This window comes from Apteryx rowi, unplaced genomic scaffold, assembly GCF_003343035.1.
Source record: "Apteryx rowi isolate R43461 unplaced genomic scaffold, aptRow1 scaffold_8, whole genome shotgun sequence".
Taxonomy (NCBI): domain Eukaryota; kingdom Metazoa; phylum Chordata; class Aves; order Apterygiformes; family Apterygidae; genus Apteryx; species Apteryx rowi.
In genome coordinates, this window is record NW_020451093.1 from 7,303,352 (window position 1) to 7,327,296 (window position 23,945).

A 23,945-nucleotide genomic window follows, 5' to 3' on the forward strand; every position below is an offset into this window, starting at 1 on the left:
TTAAAATATTATTTCTGTACTCAGCAGAACTGCTCTAAATGTAAAGGAGCAGAAGGGGCAAGTTTGCCAAAAAAAATCTGAGTTCAGGTTTTGCTTAACCTATGTTGGGGCAGTTCTAATTGCAGTCAGTGATAATTAGTTGTGTGATTAATGCATTTGCTCTGATAGAATGCCTAATCCTTTAAGATAAAAGGAGAGAATGCTATATGCGATTCTCACAGTTTCTTAAAAATCTTATTTCTTCAGAAATAAACCAACAATGAAATGCTTGGCATAAGAATTTTGGACTTTATTGGATACAGATATGTCTTTGGTCTTTTGCTCTTTTAAATGGTCACTTCTGAGTGGGAGGAGTAGGTGAGCTGGTATCAGAATTGTATCCCCTGAAATAAGTTATTTGGGGAAGAAGAGTGCCCTTGGTAAATGTGTGAGGAGAGAACTGGGTTGCTGATATCTGATGGACTTACTTTTCCAGTCTCTGAAATGCGGTGTGCTCTGCATCTTGCCAGTCTGTCTGCTTCAGTAGACACGTCTCTGTAAGGTATTTTCTCATGTTTGTGGCCTTGTAAATTGCAAGAATTTGGGATTTAAACAACTTTCCATGTGAAAATGTTCTCCAGTTTGTTAGGTGTCAGTTCTCTGACAATTTCCTGTATCACTAAACTGTTCTTTTTTCTTTTTATCTCAATGTATCCCTCATGACACATGAAGTAATTAATTTACATATCTTTCTTTAACCAACACTTTATGAATATTTTTCTGCCTCTTTTGTCCTAGTCTTTTTCCCGCTGTTTGCATTTTAATTTGTAATTTGGTTATCTTAGCTTTCTCCCATTTGTGTAGCTGAGACTTGCATCTTATTACTGTTTGACCAGTCTGAGTTGCAAAACAAATATCACTTCTACTTTGAAGCACCCTCGTATTGTCCAATTTACCTGTATGAAACTTAGATGTAAACAGAATACTGGATGTCTGGCAATGGTATCCAGTGATTAGTATGATAAAAAATTTGAGTTCCTGAAAGACCAGATCTTTGATATCAAGGTAACACAGTTGCTTTGCTACCAGTCGTATTTCTGACAGATTTATAGAGCAGGTAGCCTCCTGCAGGGGGTGTCTAGCCCTGACTTGTTAGCCACAGGAGGCTCTTGAGTAGTTTAAGTGCAGGTTCTGTGCTCGGACCTGATGTGCTGTTATGGAGGTGTTGGATAATCTGAATCCCCGAGTGGGGGTGAAGTGAGGCAGCAGCTGCTCCTCGGACTGCCTTCCCCGGGTGCTCTGGCCTCGCTGTGCCCCCTCACCGAGAGCAGGGAGACGGAGCCCTGCGGAGCTGCTACCGGCTTCCGGCTTCTGTCTGAGGATTCCACCACCTCCCTCCCCTCGGCTCTGCAGGGAGGACGAGATTTTATGTGTAGTACTATCAGTAAAGAGGCAAATCAGTTGTTCTGGAATCTGAGCCTTTTAAAATACCACTGGAGGGTTAATTACATAAAATTGAGGGAGGGAATTTATGTGTGTAAGTATGCATCTTTCCATCTCAGTTCTGCCTGACTTGGGAAAATCAAGTTACGTTAATTGAAGCAAGAAAATAAAAAGGAAATCCTGAGAGGCAGTTCAGTAATCTTTTCTGTGTATACAAACTGTATTTGTTATGTAATGAATGATACAAATGTATTAAATGGAGCTAGATTAAGACTTTACCTTCTGTATGGGCTTTTTTTTTTTTATTAGGTATTAACAGCATTTGTTAACAGTTTTCTCTTAAAATGCTGTAAAAAGGCATCCCAGAACAAAACGCTCTGCTTTTCAGGAAAAAAATATATTTTTCACAAAGTACCATATTCAGCCTATTCAAAAGGAATTCTTAATAATTCAGTTTGAAGTTGTATTTATTGAAGTTTTGACAGCTTGGATATTTGAATAATTAAATGTAGTTTTGAAATATAATGCTCGAGGGGATTTTTTTTTTGACATTTTGTAAACAGTGACTCTGTTGGTAACATGTTTGTAAATGGTGCACAATCATGTTTATAGGAATGAGAGATGGCTTGTTCTCATATTGCTTCTTGTCCCACTGTGTAGGGTAATAATGGACATGAAATGATTGCAAGATGTCCCAACTATTACACAGGATGATGGAAATCACATTGCTTGTTTTTCTATGTTAAATTTATTTAAAGACTTCTGTGCTGTTGGGTCAGCTAAAGAAACATGAAAATGACTATGACATTCTGCAGTCATTTTCCTATACCTTCATTGGTGCCTCATGGGCTAATTTCACTCTGTGTATCTTGCCAGTAGGTGTTTTATAGCACTTAAATTGGCTTTTGTCAGACTGTCAGAGAGGAAATGAAGGAAATCTTTGGCATTTATTAGTCTGTGTTGGACTTTCTGCATTTAGATCCGCAGGTCCTATGTTGACTCATTGTATCCAGACACCAAGTGTTGTACAAAGAAGTTTGGCCCAGTTATGTGGGGTTTTTTATGGCCCTTCTGTTGTATCATTTCAGCCTACGTCAGCATTCTTAGGTAATTTTCAGGCAAACTGTAAAGTATTCACAGTAATGGAATTGTTTCTCCTCAGTGTTTAGATAGCACTAGCATTGCTTAGTGATACTATAGCAGTTTCAGAAGTAGAAAGCGGAAGAAAGCAATTAAAGTGTGTGTGTATTTTATATTAGTATCTTACCCGTTACAGGACTTCTGTGAATTTTTAGGGTAGAGTAGCACATTTTGATTGACTTCTGCCACCTCCCTCTTCATTGAGTGGTTTGTAACAGCTGCCTCCTGTTAGTTCACCTTTTGTTTTCCTGTAGTCATAATGTGGCAGTAAGGAAGATTGGAGAGGGGGCAGTTGCTTTTATGATTATAATATATATATTTTTTCCTATCGAGGAATTCCTGGTTTTGTACATTTGGGGTTAATAATGGTTCATATGAGGAGTCATTAACAGAAGAACTGATTGATTTGAGTGGATGAATGCTCTGTCTTCTTAGGGTTTTTTGAAACTGAGGAATTATATTGGAAAAATGTTATAGCCAAAAGTGAAATTGAGAGGTTGTTCCACAAGTCCGTTCCACTTACAGTGAGGGATCATCATACTGTCTCCTGCTTCTTGAGGGGTTTTTGAGCTTCTTTCTACAAGAGTCAGAAATCCTCTAGTGCAACTGAGAGAGAAGTTTGTCATATAAAACAGGTTTGTTTCAGGCGCATTAGCTTGAATTCAGTATGTGAATTTTTGTTGTTTGCTCAGCTCTCTGCATTATTCCATATCTAATGCAACATTTGAGAGGACCATGTAGCAGAAGTAGCCAGCACTACTTACTGAGTATGTTAATTCTTCATAGTGGATGTTCTTTCTTAGATCAGTAGAAAAATGTGATCCCTCTTGCATGCTATTTCACGGAAATGTCTGTTTGTCAAAATAAATGGAAATGAAGCAATGAGACTCTCATCTAAGATGCTCACTTTCCTCTCAAGGATATAAACTACTTGTGGTGCGCAGGCAGGTTTCCTGCTGCATATTTGACTACTTATTTAAGTTAACCGCTTTCCATCCCAGCGAAGAGGGAGGGGAAAGAAAGGAAAACAGGTTTGTAAGTACTTTTTCTCCCCCCCCCCCTTTTTTTTTTTGAGGGTCAACCATGCTTCAGATAATTGATAATCATTTTAATTCTACTACATAAATTTACATGTCCAGGAGTCACTAAAAAAATTTTCAAAAAGTTTTGCTGATGAGCTGCTGTCAGTTCAAGAAGAGTTCTTCCAGTAATCTTATGGAAGTGGATGAATCCTTCCCAATAGAAAATAAAGGTCCTCTGCATAGAAGAGGAGAACTCTACATTGGCTGTGTTTTTTGGGGCAGTTATGAACTGAATGGGTTAACTACAGGAGAAAACAAAAGGTGGTCTTTGTGTTTGAGCTTTCATCTTGGAAAACTTTACAGGAGTAGATAGGGCAATGCCTTAAAAATATATATATATAGCTTTGGGCGCTTCCTGACACAAAGGTATTTTTGTCAGTACTGTGGACAGATGTTGCCTAAAACTTTCTTTGTGCTAGCTGCTGTTGACATTAAAAGATAAGTCTGATGCACATTTTGTATTGAATTCTATAGGTTTTTGTTTTCAAATCTCCATGTTAAATATAAAAATGTCAACTAATAGGTTTCTATGCCCTAATATAATATTCAGGCAATAGGATCTCTAGACTTTAGTGAAGTTTCCCCATTCTTCCTTTCTTTGCTTTAATTCTGTTTTGGATTGCAGGTAGAACACAAGGCTGACCCTAGACTACCCTAGAAATATCTTATTTTGAGTAAATAAATCTATTAATAAATTGACTTTTCTTTACCTTCAGATTGTATATAGTTTTAGTGGAGTGCTACACAGTTAAAACCATTTATCTTGTTGAGTGAATCAGTTTATCAACCACATTGTGGTATGTTTTGTTTTGTTTCACTTGTATCTTGGTAACATCAGTGCGGATACTTCTTTCATTAGCAGTATTTGCAACGCTGCAAATTTTAATCTAAATCGTGTGTCCTGAAGCTCTGTTGTGAAAGGACTGACAAAACAGAAATTCTTTTCTTAAATAGCGTCACAGTAAACAGCAACATGCTTGGGTACTTACTACTGCAAAGTCTTAATAGTAGTAAATGTGTATCAAAAAAGCTACAAACTACAAAAATTGGAAAACTTGAATAAAGGTGTTGAAATAGCCTTACTTTAAAAAAAAGCAAAAAAAACTGTTCCGCTGCTTTTATAGTATAATTTTCAGGGATGGAGGAGGAGAAAGATGTATTTAGTATGCCCTAAACTTTCTTCTCCTAGGATGTTTGTATCCAATACAGAGTTGCCTGCTGCAGTTTCATAATTAAGACAAAGATCAGCTTTTCATTAAGGGGATGGTATTCAGCACACACATCCAAAAACTTAGCACATCTACTTGAAATGAGAAGGAGAAGTACTTGAAATTGAAGGAGGGTACTGGGCAGAATGGCCTTCGGGAATTTCGGGTTAAGGGAAGAAAGAAACCCATCTGCAGGATCAGTGTGCTTTGTTTTGCTGTAGTAGAGCAAAGCAGGGTATGTGGGTAAATGTACCTCTAACAGGTTTAAAAAAAAAAAAAGGCTTCAGTGTTGATCACTGCTTCCCTTAAAGTTTATTAATAAATCACCAGATAATAGTCTCCTAAAATTTCTTTTTTTACTGATGAACTTTTTTCGTAGTGAAGAAATTTCCAGATAAAATGATCATTAAAATTGTTGTTGGCATTTCAGGGATGGAAGGACACAGCGGCAAAGGTATCGTGCTCTGCTTCTGAGATTGGAGTTTGAGCCAGGCTCTGAATGTATGCAGCCAAACCAATGAGGGGTTCATAGGTCTGAGTTCAAGCCTTGTTCTGGACTAAAGCTAATGTTTATCCTCAGCCAACCTTATTGTTAATGTTAATGGCCATGTGGATGGGAGCTTCTGAAGTGGCAGAGTGAGACCGCTGGCTGCGGTGCGCACTTCTGCGGGCACAATGAGTGGATTCATGCTGCCTGCACGGAGGGAAGCAGTACCAGATTACCTGAGGTCAGTGCCTTTAGCGAACCACTGTGATCTGGTGTCACTGGGGTTATTGTACAGTGAGGCTACCTCAGTGGCTAGAGTGAATCTAGATGTATGAATCTTGCACATGGAGGGAAAAAAATTGTTTTTAATATTTAAATATGCTAAAGCAGCAGTATTGCAGGTATTAAACACTGCTATTCCTAATTCAGTCATGATGTTAATTGAAGAAATAGGCCAGTCTAAATTGTATTTGTTTGAAATGTTGTAGTTAATGAGAAAGTTGTGGGAGTTTGTTTGTTTGTTTGTTTTTAGTAAATTTTGGGGTAATGACACTTTAACAGATGCTCCTTTTTATTCCCATGGCAGCATATTCTGTATTTTCTATGCTACTATCACCGTTGCCTCTATGTTCAGTTTTGTAGGTTTTTTTTAATCTCCCTTACTGCAGAGTGAAGTGCGCTTTAAAATACAGTATGTGTCTTTCAAAACCGTAAGAAAAGGGAAAAAATAAAAAAGAGTTTGTATTCGTAAACTAGTCACTAAATCTATCTTTAAGCCTTTAGAAAGACTGTATTTCAGGTTTGAAAATGCATCTAAAGAGCTAGATTATATAATGGTCTTAAGAGTTTAAGCAAAACTCTGAACTCTGTTTAAACACAACTGTTTCGGGAATTCTGTCCTTTCCTTAACTTCATGTTCAGCAGAAAGATTTTGGTTTTATTCTAATTTGAAAAATATATGTAGCTTATCTATCTGTCTTCTGAAGTTCTGCTGTTTCAGTGGGTGACAGTAATACTACCGAGGGTTTTTTTGTTTGGAAGTTGTTATGTGTGAGGGCTTTTTATAGTAAAGTGACCTATTGTCAGATTTTCTTTGGGAACTCTTGGTACATTCACTAACAGTGTTATAAAAACTGAGAATCTGAATTACTCATTGGTATTGTTACAAGCTGTGGAGCTATGCTTGGGCCAAAAAGATCTTCTGAATCTCAGTTGCCATGTGTCTGTCTTTACTTCTTTTTCCAAAAGTTAAACCTTATTTACCCATTAATTACTTAGGCTGGTATGGTTCTGTGTCTTCCATATGAGCAAGTTATTTAATCTCATTTTAGAAAAATGTCAGTGTTTGTTTTGTTTTGGGGGCAGTGGGATATTGGTAGAAGTGATTTAGTCTGTGATGTAGCAGTCTTTAAACTGGCTCTGAGCTTTGTGCCTTTAAGTATTTTCAGAGTATTCGTTTCTGTTAAGAGAACTGCAACTTGAGCAGTGGTGACTTAAAATAAAAACGCCAAAACTGAAAATGGAACAGGGATTCTTTTGTTTGGAAGTACATTTGGATACAGCACCCTAAGCTTACTATTTGGGAATGTGTGTCCTGAAAAAGGTGGAAAGGAATTTATCTGAACAAATTAGAACAATGTATTTGACAAAAACTTGCCAACTCTTTCAGGTCACGTGGCCTCTAAAAGTATAGTGTCACCATAGATAGCAAGTACAGGAAGGAAAAACTACAGCATGGTTTGGGACAGTGACTGTGAATAGGGAAATTTATGTTGGTGAAAAACAACAATTTCTCCACTATATAAACTGGAAATATGCCTTTAAAACAGCACTGCCAGTTCCATGTTATTTCTCTGTGTAGAGGAGCAGCTGATACCTGAACTCTGGCTGTGAGCAAATAAAGATGCAGCTCTTATTTTTGATCAGAGTAAGAGGATGTCCGTTGAGAAGAAGAAACGGAAACGCTGACTACATTGAATGCTTGAACTGGGGATTAAAGGAGCCCAGTAAAGGGCTTTAAATCCCAATTGGTTGCAATCAGCACTGTACCTGCTAGGCACATCCCAGTAATGACTCGATGCCTGGAGACCCATATCTATACATTCATGCTCAGTGGTGCGTTTTGTGTGTGTAGTTATCTTCTTTACAGCCTGTATTTGTATCTTATTTAAAGTGTAAACTGACATAATTTATGTAAATTAAAATCTTTTTCTGGGTGAAAGAAGAGTAAAATAGCAAGGTAAGGGAGATAGCACAGATCTACAAAGAGCAGAGTGTGGAAAAAATTATCTAGATTAATAAGATTTTTGAAGAGGTAAAGGGATTGTCCTACAGAATACAGAATGATTAAGGATAGCTTGAAGGGAATTTCTAATGTCTTTTGTGAGTTTCAAGAATGGTGGAAATAAATTTTTTGACCTTTTGTACTGAGATGTGGATCATTGTGCAACAGCAAGGAGCTTCTTAAGGAACTTAAAATGCGAGGAGAGAGAATAAAAAAGATGGAAGCAAGATACAGGCAACAAAGGAGGTGTGTATGTATAAGTGTTGTTTGGGCTTGATGAAGTTCATGAAGGCAAGTGAGCCAAAAGCTGCTGGAAAAGCTGACAGATTTGACTGTGTGGCTGGTGGTTATCAGCTGTCTAAACTATGACAATTGAGGGAGATCCATGGTGACTAGAAGAAAACAGCATTATGCCCATCTTCAGAAGAGGCAAGGAAGAAGGGAATTTGGGAACTACAAGCTGGTCAACTTCACCTCCTTTCTAGGAAGGACATGGAAAAGAGCAACCCAAGCAAATTTGTGGATGTTGAGAAACTTGAGGTTGGGGCCAGCTGAAGTTTCACGACCTTCAGTTAGGAGAAGTGCACAGTTCCTCCCCTGGGGCGGACTAATGCTGTGCATCGATACAGGCTGGGAACTGCCTGGCTGAGTAGCAGCCCTGCTGCAAAGGTCCGGGTGTCACGGTCGCTGCCAAGCGGAAGAAGGACCAGCAGTGTGCTCTGACTATGAGTAAGGCAGATTGTATATGGGTCTGTTAGGAGGAGCATGGCTACCAGACAGCATGAAGTTATGCTCCTTCACTCGTCGATGGCGAGGCTGCAGTTGCAATGCTCTTTCCAGTGTCTTTGCTTTCCCCAAATTTCTCACAAGATATTGAGAAACTGGAAGAGAATATGTCAGTGGGCTACCAAAATGGTTAAAGACTTAGACCACATTATCTATGAGGAGGGGGTACTGCACCACTTCTGTCTGGCAAGAAGAGGCTGGGAGGATCTGATAGCAACCGACAACTGACTGCAAGGTGGTTGCAAAGCTGGCAGAGCCGAGCTAGTCTTGATGGTGGCACATGGCAAACAAGGGGCAGCACCTGCTATGGCTTGAGTGGGTCAGATTGGACACTAGGGAAAAACATCTTTGCTAGGAGGGTTAGTGCATCACTGGAACAGGTTACTTAATGGGGCTGTGGGATCCTGTCATCGGAGGTTTTCAGGACTTGGCAAAGTCATGGCTGACCTGTCTTAGTGGTAGTGATAATGGTCTTTGAGTGGGAGGTTGGACAAATAACCTGCAGAGGTCCTACCTGGCAGCATTTTGGTGGTATTCCTATGTGTGCTGTACTGTTAACTGTTAGGAGGCAACTCTAGGGACATTAGAGAATTAAAAAAAAAAAAGGGAGGGGGGCAGCAAGAAAAGAAATAATTTTTCATTTAAGTCAAATTACATACTCAGTTCTGTGAAGCTCTCCAAGACATATTTTAATGGTGGAGTGACAGTATTGGTCAGTGTGTGGTAACTCAGGCAGATCACACCAGATACTTGATTGCATGCTTGTCTTAATTCTAATAGCATTCACTTGGGAGCCTGATAGTTTGATTTAATGTCATTTTATCTGCTACAAGAGGTTCCCAATTCTACTCTTCCAGTCACTGACTTGTGATTATATTCTAACTTTGCAGAAATTGCATTATTTACATTTCTGCAAGATCTTAATATTTAAGAGGCTATCATTTATTAAATAACTTCATTTACATATTTTAGAAGATTTACTTTCATTCATTACCCTTAAAAAAAAAAAAAGTGGAATTAGAAGGGGAAAAAACTGTTCTTTAGAGAATTTACCAAGTGCATAGTACAGAATCTGTGAGCGCAAGACAGAAGTGCGTGCCAGATTGCCTTGTAACCAGGTTACCAAAATGGGCTGGTTCTGCTGCTTGTGGTGGTGGCACCTGTGTTGTGAGGCAGGATGGATGGTGGAGTTGATTGTGGGGAGGTGAACCCCAGAAACCCAAGAGGGGGGAGAGAAGGCTTTTTTTCTGTTGAAACTTTTTTTTTCTCAACAGTCAGTGTGTGGGAATGGCTAGGTGATAGCCCTTGGAATAGGCAAAATAAGGCTTTATGGATTTCTGTGAACGAACGGAGCCTCAGAGTAGGTTCCAAGTCAGTGATCTGCTATTTTGTCTTCCCTCCCCAGACAACTGAAGAAGAGCAGTGAAAGGAGAGATGAGAACTTTTGAGCTCCTGGTTCCATTAAGAGACTAGCAGTTAGTCCCCTAGGAGAATGCAGCTTGCTTGTTTTATATTTGACTTAGGCAGGTGAAGGAGAGTTCTTGAGTTAACTTTCACTGAGTAAATGGCTATGGTGATTTAAGATCTCCTCCTGCTGAAGATTACCACTCTTCTCCTCCTCTACAGGGCCCACAGAAGGGAGCATGTGCCAACTTCTTAGCAGTTTGAAGTCTTAGCATGACCAGTTTTTGTAATAGTTTAACTGAACTGGGGGATGTGAAGCGTAGGGGCATGTTCTCTATTGCCACCAGCCTCCCGCCCTAGGAAGGGCAGAGAGCTACAGGGATGGCATTTGAAATCAGCCGGTCAGCCCAGCCTTTGGTCGCTGGTCAGTGCGTATCAGGGGTTCTCCAAACTCCACTCATATGATATGTAGGTAGCAGTATGAATCAGAATACTACATCTGTACAGGTTTTCTTTGCCTAAGTTTAACACAAATATTTATGAAAATCTTTGAGAGAGAAGAGTCAAAGGTTAGTATTAATCCCAGCAGTAAATGGGTTTCACCAAGTTAACTAGTAAAACTATGGATGTGGAAAAAGTCTTGGTAAACTAATACCTGTGCTATGATCCGTATTTCACTTGAAGTGATTCTCTGGTGATTCTGACTCCTGTACTGCAAGAATAAAATGAAATAGCTGGTATCTATTTAGGGAGTCCCTGCCCTTTGCATGGTATTGTGAGGACTGCTCCTTCTGTTGCTCTCAACTGGCAGAACTTCTGAAGAAAGCAAGCGAGTAAGGATTGCTGGGGAGATGGGAATGATGAAATTGGCTGTTCTTTTAATTTGAATCTGTTGATTATAATAACACATAGAAGGACTTACTCTTCTCCTTACGTTAATCTGAAAGCAAACATTCTACTTTCCTCTAAAATACAGTGATACAAGCCTGAACTCTTTATCTGGGTCTCCTGTACTACGTCAGGATAACAATAGGAAAGTAGGATGACTTTTTTTTTCTCATATGCACTTGTATATGCTGGTATCTAAATAAACAAATTCTAACTTTTCCTCTTGCAGGAACACCATTTGCAACGGGCTATCTCAGCACAACAAGTTTTCAGAGAAAAGAAAGAGAGCATGGTTATCCCAGTTCCTGAAGCAGAGAGCAATGTCAACTATTACAATCGTTTGTATAAAGGAGAGTTTAAGCAACCAAAGCAGTTCATTCACATTCAACGTAAGTTCACAATCTTTTTTTTTTTTTTTTTCCACCCCCTTTAGTTAAATTGAGTAATAGTCAAACAATCTTAAAGCCAAAGTTGCCGCAGTATTCAGAAAGTGGGAGGACTCAGAAATCCAAGGTGGATTTACATACTTGAATTCCAGTTTCTCTTTTAAAGTTTGGGGAAAAATGTGATGATTAAAGGTGAGTTTTTTCCCTACAGTATTCATTTATGGGCTCTGTGCTGACGTTCATACATAGTAACTAGTAAGCCTTGTGTTCTGTCTGTTAGTCAGCTGGTATTGTTGATCAAGGCATTCTTCAGATTTTTCCTTTTTCTGGGAAAGAATAACTGACCCTAGCTGCCTTCAAGGTGCTTATATTAATACGAGGGGAGGAAGGGGGTTGCTCACTGAATGAGTCTGAAATGACTGTTAATTCAAGAGGTATATCTAAACAAAAATCAAGTAAATAGAAGAATTTTTGTAATGAAAATCAGCCTTGGTTCTACTGATTGTAACAAAGCTCTTGAAAGTTCAGTTTGAACTGGGCTAAAAGCAAAGTCTAAGCTAATTGCTATAGCATGTGTGACATTTCTAGGGCCAGATATATTATGGGCTATGGGTGACAATGATTTTCTCAGAGTTTTGCTAAAATTGTGTTTTTCTTTATGCAGGGAACTCTTAGCTTATTTTATAGATAAAAGGAAGTATTCCTTTGTATGTGTTTGGCTCCCTATATTTTAAAAGGTCTCTTTAGGAAAATTAATCATGGATTTCTCTGGATTCATTTTAACATTTTCGCAGGTGCTGTTCAGTTGACAGGAGACAGATGATATTTGTATTCCAGCTGTTCAGTTGTTCCTTGGCATGTGAATCATTTTTGTCCTATGCAGAATGTCATTTTAGAGGGTTATTTTGTGACTTGGACTTCTCCTAGAAGTTACCTTTGTAGCAAAACTTCAGAGTCAGTCATTGCTATAGTTTGTGAGACCTGATGGTGAAGCACAAGGTCAGTGTTGGGTTTCTGCAAGGAAAGCTTCTCATCACCAATTTCTGTGGTGGTTTTTTTTTTTTTTTTTTCCTTGATCATATTGGAAAGACTATTGATGGAGTTACGCCAGAGCATTTTGGACAGGAATACAGTCCTCTGCTGTGTTAGTTTTGGGTTTTGTGCAAATGGTATTGGTTTTATTGAATTTCATCTTGCCAGACATAGAGCATGTGTTGATATCTGTTTGCTCCTCACATGCATTTCAGCTGCCTCGACGAGGCTGCTGATCTCTATGTAGATTTGAGCAGAAAAAGAATTTTATGTTGGAATGTTTTCTGCTTTTCTTATGGGGCAACTGAACTTCAAGTTAGGCCAATGATGCTGAAACTCAAAACTAATTGTATATTGAAGATCCTCCAATTTTTTTTTTTCTCACTGTCTTAGTGATGTCTCCTATTTTCTTTTCTTTTCTTTTTTTTTTTTTCCCTCATGTATTTCCAAAATTAGAGATTTTAGGAAATAACATGGTTAAGACACAATAAGGTTCATACTGGTAATGTAAGAAATGAGCCAAAGGAAATTGGTCAAATTCTTCTCTTTTTAATAGAAGCAACAAAGCTATGTGTAGGGCAGGTTGACTGACTAAGGTCTCTAAATGAGGAATGTACTTTGTTCCTCTCTTTGTTGGACATTGCCAGAAACATTGTAAATATATTGATTATAAACATGTCTAAAAGTGTTAAATATATTACACCAAAGTAGTCTTTGCCTTGCGAAGACGCACAGCCTTTCTGAATGGAATTACAGAAGGCATTTGAGCTGATGATAAATACCAGATACTGCTTTAAGATAACTTTTTCCCACATATTCTGGTTGGAGTATGTGTGGTACAAGGGAACTTTATGCTACGATAACTGCTTAGAAATTCTGTTTTCATGCTGAAAGCTTGAACAGAAGTACTGGCTTCAGTTAAGTAAACTGACAGAAACCAAGAGGCCAGGTACTCTATTCCATACCTACTGTGGTTATTACTAGCAAATTATGAGTAAGCCTAAATAATTCTGCAGTTCATGTGGCAGTTAAGGATTTTATTTTTAACTTTACCAGCATAATTAAGGGGATTCTTTTATTTGAACCAATGGTTCCAAGCAGAGAAAAGGTAATTTCTTGGTGAGGCATGAAATAGATGAATTGGCATGGATTCTAGGCATTACGGAACCTGGGAAGTACCAATTCAGATGACTTTAAACTGAATATAAAGCAAAAGCCTCGAGCTATTCTAATTATGCTAGTATGATTAGTAATTTTCCAAGAATGAATGTATTTAGAGTAGCATAGAGATGCATTATAACTAACTAGTATGCAACAAAGGGAATAAGTTACTATGTTTGCGCCTATGCTAGAATTATAGCTAACTGGGTTTTGCAAATTGGTTTCCTTAACTAAAATAATAAAAATGGACCCCAAAATATATATTTGGATGCAAGTAGTTACTGCTATGTATATATAATGTATATATAATTTCATATGTGTGTGTGCATATATACAAAGAAACCTTCCTCCTAAGCAAAGACTCTTGCATATAAATGACTTTAAAAAAAAAAAATGCTAATGATACCAAACGAATACTTCATCATAAGTTACACAGAAAGCCAGAATTTTTAAACCTACATCAAATAATCTTCACTTAAAGTTGTGTTACTTTGTTTAAATTTAAAAGTGAAGTGTGCATTTCATGTAGTTTAGAGTTGCACTTTTTTTTTGTTATTCGTTATGCATGCCACGTTTTTAGAGAATGTTGTAGCAGGATCTCTTCAGACTGTGGGCTTGCAGCCTGGACGTATAAAATGGGTAGTAATTGCATGATACCTGTCCTACTAAGATATTTTAATTCTAGTTCAGAGGCGTAGAAGCTGTCTTCCAGTTAGGTGCTACAAACTTACCATAGACATGATAACACTAGGAAATGTTGAGAGTGAGACAGAAAGCCTGTAATAAGGGTTGCTACGATGGAAGAAAGTAATGCTGAATATGACTGGATTAGGATTATAGAATGAGAAGAAAAGGGGATGTTAGAGAAGTGAAAATAGGATTTGTATAAATCTAAAGATTTTACTATTTGCAAAAAGACAATATTTTCCTGCATCTTTAATAGAATTAGATTTAAGAACTTCTATGAAAATTTTAAACTGAAATAGGTCTGTAGTGCAATTCCCTTCTGAGATAAGAATGACTTTAAGCTTTGCTGGTTTGTTTTTACTTTGGTTATAATTACTATTATGTGGTTCTTCATTTTCTTTTGGTCGGCACAGGTGTATCTGCTGCCAACAGGATCACCACTGCCCGCTCACTTCTTACTGCCATCTCCCTTCTGGTGGCAGTTGTGTTCTCTGGTGAGCCAAGTCAGGGAACTGATCTGGCAGAAAACTTACCTGTCTTTGGTTAGCTTTCAGATTTTCAGTTTTCTGACTCGGTTCATTGTGTGCTTGCCAGCAGCAGCACGAGCAAGGTGGCAGGAACACGTAGCTTGCTGGGGAGGGAAAGCTAGTGGAGCCACTTGTTTCAATGGTAACCCACACTTATGTCAGCTTAAAATGACTATGGAACCACAGCCTTAATTCAGTTAATTAAATTTAGTTAACTTAGTTAAGTTAACCCTAATGTAATTTGGTTTAAAGTTACATTAAATTAAATTTAAAGTTAGTATCAACTGAGTTCCTAGGGGAGCTCAGTTAAACAGAAGAAATCCCTTTGTGAAAGTTTCTGCCATCAGGAGTGGCTGAAGTGACGGAGGATGTAAAATAGGCTGTTGGTTTTGCAGCATCTAGTAGCAAGCCAGCAAGTTCTGAGTGTTCACGTGAGACAAGGCTACCGCTGGGATCATCAAGACCCTTTCCTTCAGGGCATTGTGGAAACCTGCAATGTGGAGAATGACGGAAGTGTTGGAGTAGGACAATTATTAGTCAACCACGAGAAACTCCGCAGAATTGCCAGGAGGAATGGATATAGATGGTCCACTATAGATGGTCCAGCAGATTGGGTAGCCTTAAAGTGCTGGCCAGGAGTCAGTCATCTGAAATACAGTGTTTTCTGTTACTGAGTCTTGTTCTCCACTAATTTGTGCAGGCATGAATGAACAGTTGCATCTGTTGCTTTGGCAGGGGCAGAAACAAGAGGTTGTGATGGGTGGTTATATCACAGGAGACATAAACCACCTGTGTCTTGTGATGGCTGTAGAAGCCAGCAAGCTGCCATACTAAAGGCTAGCTCCAGGATGAAAAATGGCTTTTTCTGGAACTAGCTGCAGATACTTGACTGTTTACTCTGTGTTTGGGAATACAGCACAAAATGGTGGTTAAGGATGTCACTGAAGTGTGTTTCAAAGAGCAGACCTCAGTGAAGGAGGACGCTTCTCTGAATATCTCCCCAGAGCTGAGGCAAGCCAGCTCAGCGTTGATGAGTTAACTCTCTGTGATTCCAGGCAGCAGTTTGGGGAGAGAGAAGAGGAGGGGATGGGAGGGGGGACCAAAAAAAAAAATTTATATATATAAAAACCTTACATTTCCAGACTTGTAGGTCTCCAGGAGGTTGCTGAGGCTTTGTGGCCTTCCTGCCTGCCTTGAGACGGGAGGTGGATTGCAAGATTTGCTTACTGCTTTCACTCTGTTATCACCCAGCCTCCATATAAACCCTCTTTCATTGGCAATGAGCTATTGATAACTGCAGGTCATGACAAATGGTATCAAAAGCATTGCTAAAAACGTCATACATGATATAAGCTACTACTTCTGTTTTCACAATACCTGTGTGGTATTGTGAACTTAGGTGGACTTGACATGTTGTTTAACCTGTGGTTTCACGAGAATAGGTGAGCCAATCTAACAGCCAAAAGAGAGAGGCTCTGCTTCTCCTCTCTTTTCTGCTTCTGGTTGCATACACCCCTGCATATCTTGTACTGGCTCTGTACTGGTCCCGATGCGTCTTGGCTACTTCTGCAAACTGACTCAACTCACGAACCTAGCAGGAAACTATCTAGGGTTTCTCTGAGGCCCCTTTGGGACAGTGAGTTGAGTGTGTCTCCAAATGATTCAACTTATTGGAGTTTATGTTGGGGGGGAACCTGTATAATTTCCTGCTGGGTTAGGGGCTTGAATTCACTAAGGGAAGAGGCTCATGGGTGCCACACCAGGAGAGGGGCTGGACTGCGCAGGTGGGTGAGCAGCAGGCGGGAGGCACCCGCCAGCTTTCAGCTGAGGTGGGCCATTGGGTCAGTTCAGATGCTTGCAGTTCAGTGATCTTTAGTCTCTTCCTTCTTTATCTGAGATGGGGATCTCGCCTTCTAATCACTAGTGTTCAGAATGAGTTCATGAGAAGGTTTGGTCTTTTAATTTGCCTATCAGTGGAATGGTTGGGTTTTTTCCTCTAGCTAGTCTTGGTGTCTCCTGCTGGTTGCACCTTATCTTGGCCTGTCCACTTTTTTGCCCTGTGAGGTGATTCTGAAAGGTGCTTGGTGCAAGAGTTTTCAGCAACCCTTTCATTTTGCGGAAACCAAGGCAAGTTTACTGGCACTGCTTACGGGTGAACAGTATCATCTGTTCCCTATCGTAGGGATCCTCCTGTTCACTAATACTCTGGTTTAAGAAGTTTTACTTGAAACATCTTGTTTGCAAGGAGTTAGTGAATTGCCTGCTGACAGGTAACAGGATGACAGTTTCTGTGCAAGATCAGCATCTGTCTGAAGATAAACAGTCGATACCTTCTCAGGTTTTTCATGGATGTCTTTGCCTTCTCACATCATCTGTGAGAACATGATTGAACATCTGGCTTTTTGATTAAGCAAAATTCCCTTTGTGTTTGGAGATGTGCTCCAAAATGACGTGGATATGTTGTCTAGAAAACTTTGGCCATCTACTTTGAGCAGAGTTGCTTGAATGTGATTTTGCAGTGCATGCTGGGACTGCAGTTGTTTTTGTATGCACTGGGGCTAGGCAGGGGCAGGGGAACTCTTGCAATTTCCTTTTTGGAGAAAGTGGCAGTTTATGCTTACAAGGTCATCGAATTACAGATTTTGGTGAAGGGGAAGTGCAACATGGGGCATCGTTACTTAGGAGCAGGGGAAGTATGAACTGACAGGGTTGGACTTGGCTGGGAAAGCTATGAATAGTTTTGAAATTTGGGCGCCTAACAGGTGGAATCAGACATATGCAGTCCATATGTGAACAGTGGTCAGAGCTGCATGAGGGAGAAGGTTTTTCAAGTGTTGGAGAGTGGAGTGGAGCACACCAGCATGAGGGTTACAGCTCGGGCAGGACGGTTCACCCTGTCTGCGTCTGGCTCGTGGGATGTGCTTTTGGTGCCAACGCTGCAGTGCTCCCAATAGACTCTGCCAGGGTCACATAGGATAAACTGGAGCACAGCTTACTGGACCAGAAGGTACTGTACAGCACCTTGGCATCATTGATCCCAACAGTGATGTTTGGCTGTTCACTGGCTGTTCAGCTGTCGGAAGGGGCTCTTGTGGCTGTCACTCCAGGTACTGTAAGAGTCTCTCTCTGTGTCCATTGCGCAGTCCTGCCTGGTGACATTTTAATGCAGTTTTCCAGAATATTTTTTAAAATTCATGGTTCCGTATGAATTTTTATCTCAAAACTTTAGATAGATTCTTACAGATTGCCACTGAAGCAGCAGGACCCGATGTTGTAAGATGTAGTTTAAGTCTGGTATCCTGCTGTTGGTTGATAGAGTGGGTGCTGGGGGGTCATGTGTCCCATCAAAGGGGATGCATCTTAAGTGTCTTGTGTCCTAAGTTGTGTGTCTTAAATAAATTTGTCATGCAAATTACATTATTAAATTGCTGATGTTAATAATTCCACTTAATACATAACTATACCATTATATATTATTATTACTAACTTATTTTTGAAATATATTTTGGCATATGTTGATATTGTATCTTTTTGGCTAAGTGTCGTCTGAATTAGTACAGTTAAGCACTGCCTCGTTTCACAGCTGAAAATGGTAAGGGATTGCATCTTAGCACTTCTCGGTTGTATCCGACTCTGTGAGTGTGTCTCACCTATTTCCATGCAAAGCCAAGTAGACTCTCTTCCGTCCTGGCGGTGCTTTAAGCTAATTTATTGACTTTGCATTGGAATGCAGCAAGAGTGGTCTTGGGCTGGTCTGAGATGTACAAAGAAGGGTATTACTGCCTTTTAGTTGACTGTCTGGATGTTGTGTGAGAGGACACTCTGATTTGCCTTAAAGATATTTGTTAGCCTTATTCTTTTGGTCCTAGTCTTTGGACCTGGTGTTTCCAGGTCTTCCCTTATGGGTCCCTTCAAAGCATACTAGGAAGGTTAATAGCAGTTTTCCTTAAATTAGTGCTCGGATACAGGCATGACTTAACAGTGTAGGCATGTGATAGGGCTTTGACTTGTTGGCTAATACAAATAGAATATATTTTAACAAACCTTCACTGCTGTTAATACAGTAATTTGTTGACTGAATTATTTGGAGGATTGTAGTTAGTGTTTCAGCTTGTCAAGGCTTTAATGTGAAATATTAATTACACGTAATAATTCTCGCTGTTGTACAGGATTTTCTCGTACTTCTTTTTTTTTTAAAAAAAAAGGTTTTGCTATGTTATCCGAATGATAATTTTCTTCTGCTTTTAGAAAGACCAGGAGTTTTGATAAGTATGGAGAATGAATTACACAATCTGTAATAAAGATATGATCTTTGCTATAAAGGAGGGAACTTACTATTTGGACGGTATGGAGAAAGAGTCAGGTTCAATGTCTACTGTTGAACTGGTTTTGGAGAATGAGTAGCATTTTAATTCCCACAGGATTGGTTTAGCACTTTTACAATTTCAGTTATACAATCATAAAAAAGTTTACCCTATTAAATGTTTTAAGAATCTAGCTTAGCTGAATGAATTAAAAGTGGGCAATTGAAAGTATTTTGTAACTTCAGTTTAGGCACCTGTTTCCAAGTCTAGGATTTGACTGAAAGTTATAATCTTCACTGTTCAAAAACTTCTCCTGGTATTATAGAAGAACTGTATTATAATGGCATTAAAAAGCATTTTTGTTCTTGTGTTTTGTAAAGAGTTATTAAAGTTTGCACCTGTAGTGAATTTTTAAAATAAATCTGAAGTTTTATTGGTGTTTTTGTTTTCTGATTGAACTACACACTTCTGTATTTCCCTAGTATGTTATTTACCTAACATTTCACTTCTGTGTGTGTATTTTTGTTTCAGCCTTTAATCTGGACAACGAACAGCCAGATTATGATATGGACTCTGAGGATGAAACCTTATTGAACAGACTAAATCGGAAGATGGAAATCAAGCCGTTGCAGTTTGAAATAATGGTTGACAGGCTTGAAAAAGCCAGTTCTAGTCAGGTATTGTACTAGGTTAAGAACTGGATGTTTTCTTTCATTTCTGAGTTTCTGTTGGGGTTTTTTGGTGTGTTTTGGGGGGTTGTGTGGTTTTTTTTTGTTTGTTTGCTTTTATTATCCTACTAACTGGATAAGCGTGTATTTGTGAGTTTGCTAGTATACAGAAATCACATTGTTGTATCTAATCATCAACATCATAAAAATAGGTGTAATGGGGGGAAGGGGAAAGGATGGGGGGGGGTTCAAATTCTAATTCCTAACTGTAATCCATTAGTAGAAGATGCTTAAAACATCTTGTCTTACCAGTGTTGCTATGAAAGAACCTTACTGTGATTGGTAAGCGTACAGTTTGGGCTGTAAACACACTTCGGGTGTGTGTGTGAATCTAGATTTTTGTTGCCCTTGGTGCTAGTGGACACTGGCTGAAGTTGAAGTGCAAAGCTTAGACTTGGGCACATAGGCAGCAAGGCAAAGCCTTTGCAAAGGTTGGACTCCTGTAGTAGAAAGGTTTTCAGCCATTCCCACAAGTCAGCAGCCTCAGCGTTTGGTACCTTGCACGTTGTGCAGGTGCAAGGAAGGAAGATTTACCCCAGTCTCTATAGTTCAGACTGAGAGGCTAGTTTTCTTGCTTTAAGAGCAGGCCTGTGCTGCATATTTATCCCCTGACTTCATCAGGGTGCTGGTATTTTAATCGTAAGTTGCTGAGGTGCTCCAGGAGATCTTTGTTTGGAGAACAGTCTTAAAGCTGTAAAAATAACTCTTTGGAAAAAGTGCTGTTAACTTGGACAGAATGTCTTTTCAAAGGTCATTCATCAAACGTGAATCTTTCGGTGCGGCCAGTTGGTTTGCTTGGTTTGGGAAGAATTTAAGAGGATCTTGCGAGGATTGAAAAATAAAGGGCTGAGAATAGGGGATTCTAATGTCTCTTGGCCTTTTAGTTCAAAGTATTGGCACACCATCCAGGTTTTTTGTTCTGTCGACCCGTGCCTTGACTTGATGTCTCAAGGACTATGTGAAATAGTATTCTTGAATAGTTGCTCAAAAACTTACACCTGCAAGATAGGGTTCTGAAGGGCAAGTTTGAAATGGATGCAAGTATTTCTCAGAATGGGACAGACATTTTGTTGGGGTCAGAAATCCCTTGCAGGGTCTGTAGCTCTACCTTGATTACTTACCTTGATTTAGTTTGAAGCTATGTGTTAAGAGGCCAAAATGTTGTATTCTCCACATCTTAGAGAGACTTTACAATGGTTGGGTTAAAAATCTCTTATTATGCTAAAGAAGATGGAGTTCGAAGGAGGAAAAAAAAAATGCAGAAAAGTTGGCAACTATATTTAAGTTACAAAAACAACTACTGGCTTAAATACTTTGATTTAGATCAATACTTTTTTCTCCTTTTGCTTTCTTGTGCTGAAAAAGGATTAAGTTTATCTGGAAAGTTTAGAAGAAATACAGACATGGGATAACCTTCTTTTTGTCCTTCCACCTCCGCACATACATCTCAGTTGCACCTTTTGAATTTTCTCTTTTAGCTTGTAACACTTCAAGAAGCTAAATTGCTGCTAAATGAAGATGATTACCTTATTAAGGCTGTATATGACTACTGGGTAAGAAAGCGTAAGAATTGCAGAGGGCCATCTCTCATCCCCCAAATCAAACAAGAAAAGAGGGATGGCTCTACCAACAACGACCCTTACGTTGCCTTTCGGAGGAGAACTGAGAAGATGCAGACAAGAAAGGTAACTTTGATAAGTTACTTGTTGGTTTAAATCTTGTTGTTTTAAACTTGTCATTCTAAATCCTGCAGTGCCTAAAGCATTCTGTTTCTTAATAGTTGCAATATTGGATGACCCAGCTAAACTTCAGACTTGTTAAATAATATAGTGAGTTTATAATCCATTGATTTTCTATAGTCAATTTGTAATCTGTCCGTTTTTCTAGAAAGTTGAAAGTCAAACGTCAGTTTATAGATATTGGCACACGAGCAAGTAAGTAACTTAGAGACTTTTTAGGTTATAAACTTCCCCTTTTGTGAAAGTTTTGTATTTGTAGCATGAATTGATTTGAACTAGGAAGTCTGTAATTACTCACTATTTTACATCGACTTTGTACAGATGTGCACTCACCCTTACTGTGTGCAGAATCCAGGTGGAAAAAAGTGTTTTAGGAACCAAATCCTGAATACGTTGTTTTGACAGACTTCCACTGGACTGATTTGGAATCTGAGCAGAGAAAGTATGGAGAAGATGACCGAAGAGTTCTTTTTTATCTTAATTTAAAAAAAAAATCCATTTTCTTTTGCTTTTATGACTTCATCATCCAAATAACTTACACTTGTGAAAAGTTTATTCCAAGTGTAATCATACGATTCTCTTTAGCAGCATTGTGTAATTTTTTTTTTTGCTAAATTGGTGCTATTTATGCCTCACAGATTATGCTTTTGATTTAAAACTTAATTAATCTTTCAATAGAATCGAAAGAATGATGAAGCTTCTTATGAGAAGATGTTGAAATTAAGAAGAGAGTTTAGCAGAGCCATAACAATTTTGGAGATGATCAAGAGAAGAGAGAAAACAAAACGCGAGCTATTGCATTTAACATTAGAAGTTGTAGAGAAAAGGTAAAATGGCAAATTAAATCTGTATAAAGTTGTTTATAACATAAAGGTTTTTGTTTTCATGTAATAGATTTGGCAGCACTTCCTGTAATTTATTTCTCTGTGGATGCTAGTCTTGAAGGCATCACTGTAAACTTTAGAAAGCTAAAATAGAAGGGGTTTGTGTAGCCTGATGGCAAATGTTTTAAAAATACGAAACGGGCAATGGAAATGCAGGCTTTTCTTGTTTTTGTTTTTTGAAGGTATCATCTGGGTGATTATGGAGGTGAAATCCTCAATGAAGTGAAACTTAATAGACCTGAAAAAGAGATGAGCACAACTCCATCCACTCTTCATAATGGAAATCATCACAAAGTTCAAGAATGTAAAGTTAAGGTAAGCTTTCTGCTGCTGCAAGACTCTGTTGCGTGATTTTTTTGACTCACCGGTGTTCCATGTTTCATCATTCTTCTGGATGTACGCCGCTGCAGATGTTTTCATTGGAAAACTGAAAAGGGAGACTGCCATGCTTCAAGAGCTTGTAGCTTAATGTTTGACTTCTTTCCCACCTAAGTTTTAAAATGATTGGCTGACATCACCATTTGTTTCTTTAAACCCCAACGTTGTAGTAGTCTTCGTTTTCCTTCTCACAGTTCTGTCTCTTTTGTGTAAGGTGGCATAAACATGAACACTTTACATGGACATCAGGACAGTTGTGAAACTTTAAAGTATAGTGAACTATTTTTCCTTTTCCCTTCATTGGGAGAATAGACGTCTGATTTTCTTCAGTTGCACTGTCTGCGAGTACTGGCTGGACCTCAGTGCAAAGATAAAAGTCCTGCAAATAAAGGATTTTACTGAAATTTGGCTAGAACGCAAAGGGATTCTAGACAACTGTTCTGAACTGTTTAAGTGATCCTATACTGGTAGTATTTCCAGGCAGAAGATGACAACTGTTATATCTTGTCAACAGCTGAAAAAGCTGTAGGCAACTAATATTTTTAAGAACACTTGCTGGAATTTGTAGCAGTAATTTGTTATTACCAAGGCTGTACACCTCTCAGTAACACTGAGCAGGAGTTTTTATGCCTACCACTGCTCACCCTGCAGTATTAGGAAAGTAGCAAACACAAAAGGGGGGAAGAAAAAGCTGGACCAGTTTGTGAACCTTTTATTTCTGCAAAGGGATGGAAGGCTCTGAGAGAACGAGCACAGAAAGGTAAGACTGGAATCGCAGCGTGCCACATGCTAGTTATTTTGTCATTCTAAAACTAGCAAAGTTGTGGCATGCTGGACTTCAAGAAATTTCATGCTATTTGACAGAGTCTTCCTCTACTTTTTTTTTTTTCTTGTGTACAAAAGCCCAGTGGATCTAATTTTATTTTTATGATTGGCCTTGTTAGTAAAGTCTGGAGAGCTGATAGTATAAAAATAATTCATAGCTAGAAACTCTGAACCTTGTTCAGACATGGTGTGCAATAGTTTGCCTATTCAACATTTGTAACATTGTAAATATTTAACTTTTTCGTTGAGCTCTCTTACTGTCATCAGTAGGAGAATCTCCACCAAAGGACTACTCACTACATAATATATCTGAAGCTCCTTGTTTAAATGTATCCCAAAAAAAAAAAAATCCCATCTGTAAACATACAGACAAGTCACTGGACAAGGGTTTCAAATTTATTCCACTTATCCAAGTTTTTTATATGACTTTAACTTGTGTTCTTTTCTTTTGTTCTTGTATCATGGAGAAACATGTTCTGCTCAAAACTAAGAGAAGTACATCCCAGGGTACATCTCTGTGCTTCTGTCCCTGCTCGAGTCAGATCCTGAATCAGAGCAGTAAGCTTTTGTATGCTTACCTTGATCTTTCTGGA

At 38.8% G+C, this 23,945-nt stretch overlaps 1 protein-coding gene across 1 annotated transcript in view; it reads left to right on the top strand.

Annotated features, from left to right (window-relative positions):
• EPC2 (enhancer of polycomb homolog 2) overlaps positions 1-23,945 on the top strand; it is a 53,598-nt gene that overhangs the window by 8,222 nt on the left and 21,431 nt on the right. Inside the window, exons 2-6 of the mRNA XM_026088988.1 lie at positions 10,931-11,090; positions 19,330-19,475; positions 21,005-21,211; positions 21,944-22,092; positions 22,332-22,464. Of these exons, the coding sequence (XP_025944773.1) occupies positions 10,931-11,090; positions 19,330-19,475; positions 21,005-21,211; positions 21,944-22,092; positions 22,332-22,464 (795 nt within the window). The remainder of the gene's footprint in view (positions 1-10,930; positions 11,091-19,329; positions 19,476-21,004; positions 21,212-21,943; positions 22,093-22,331; positions 22,465-23,945) is intronic.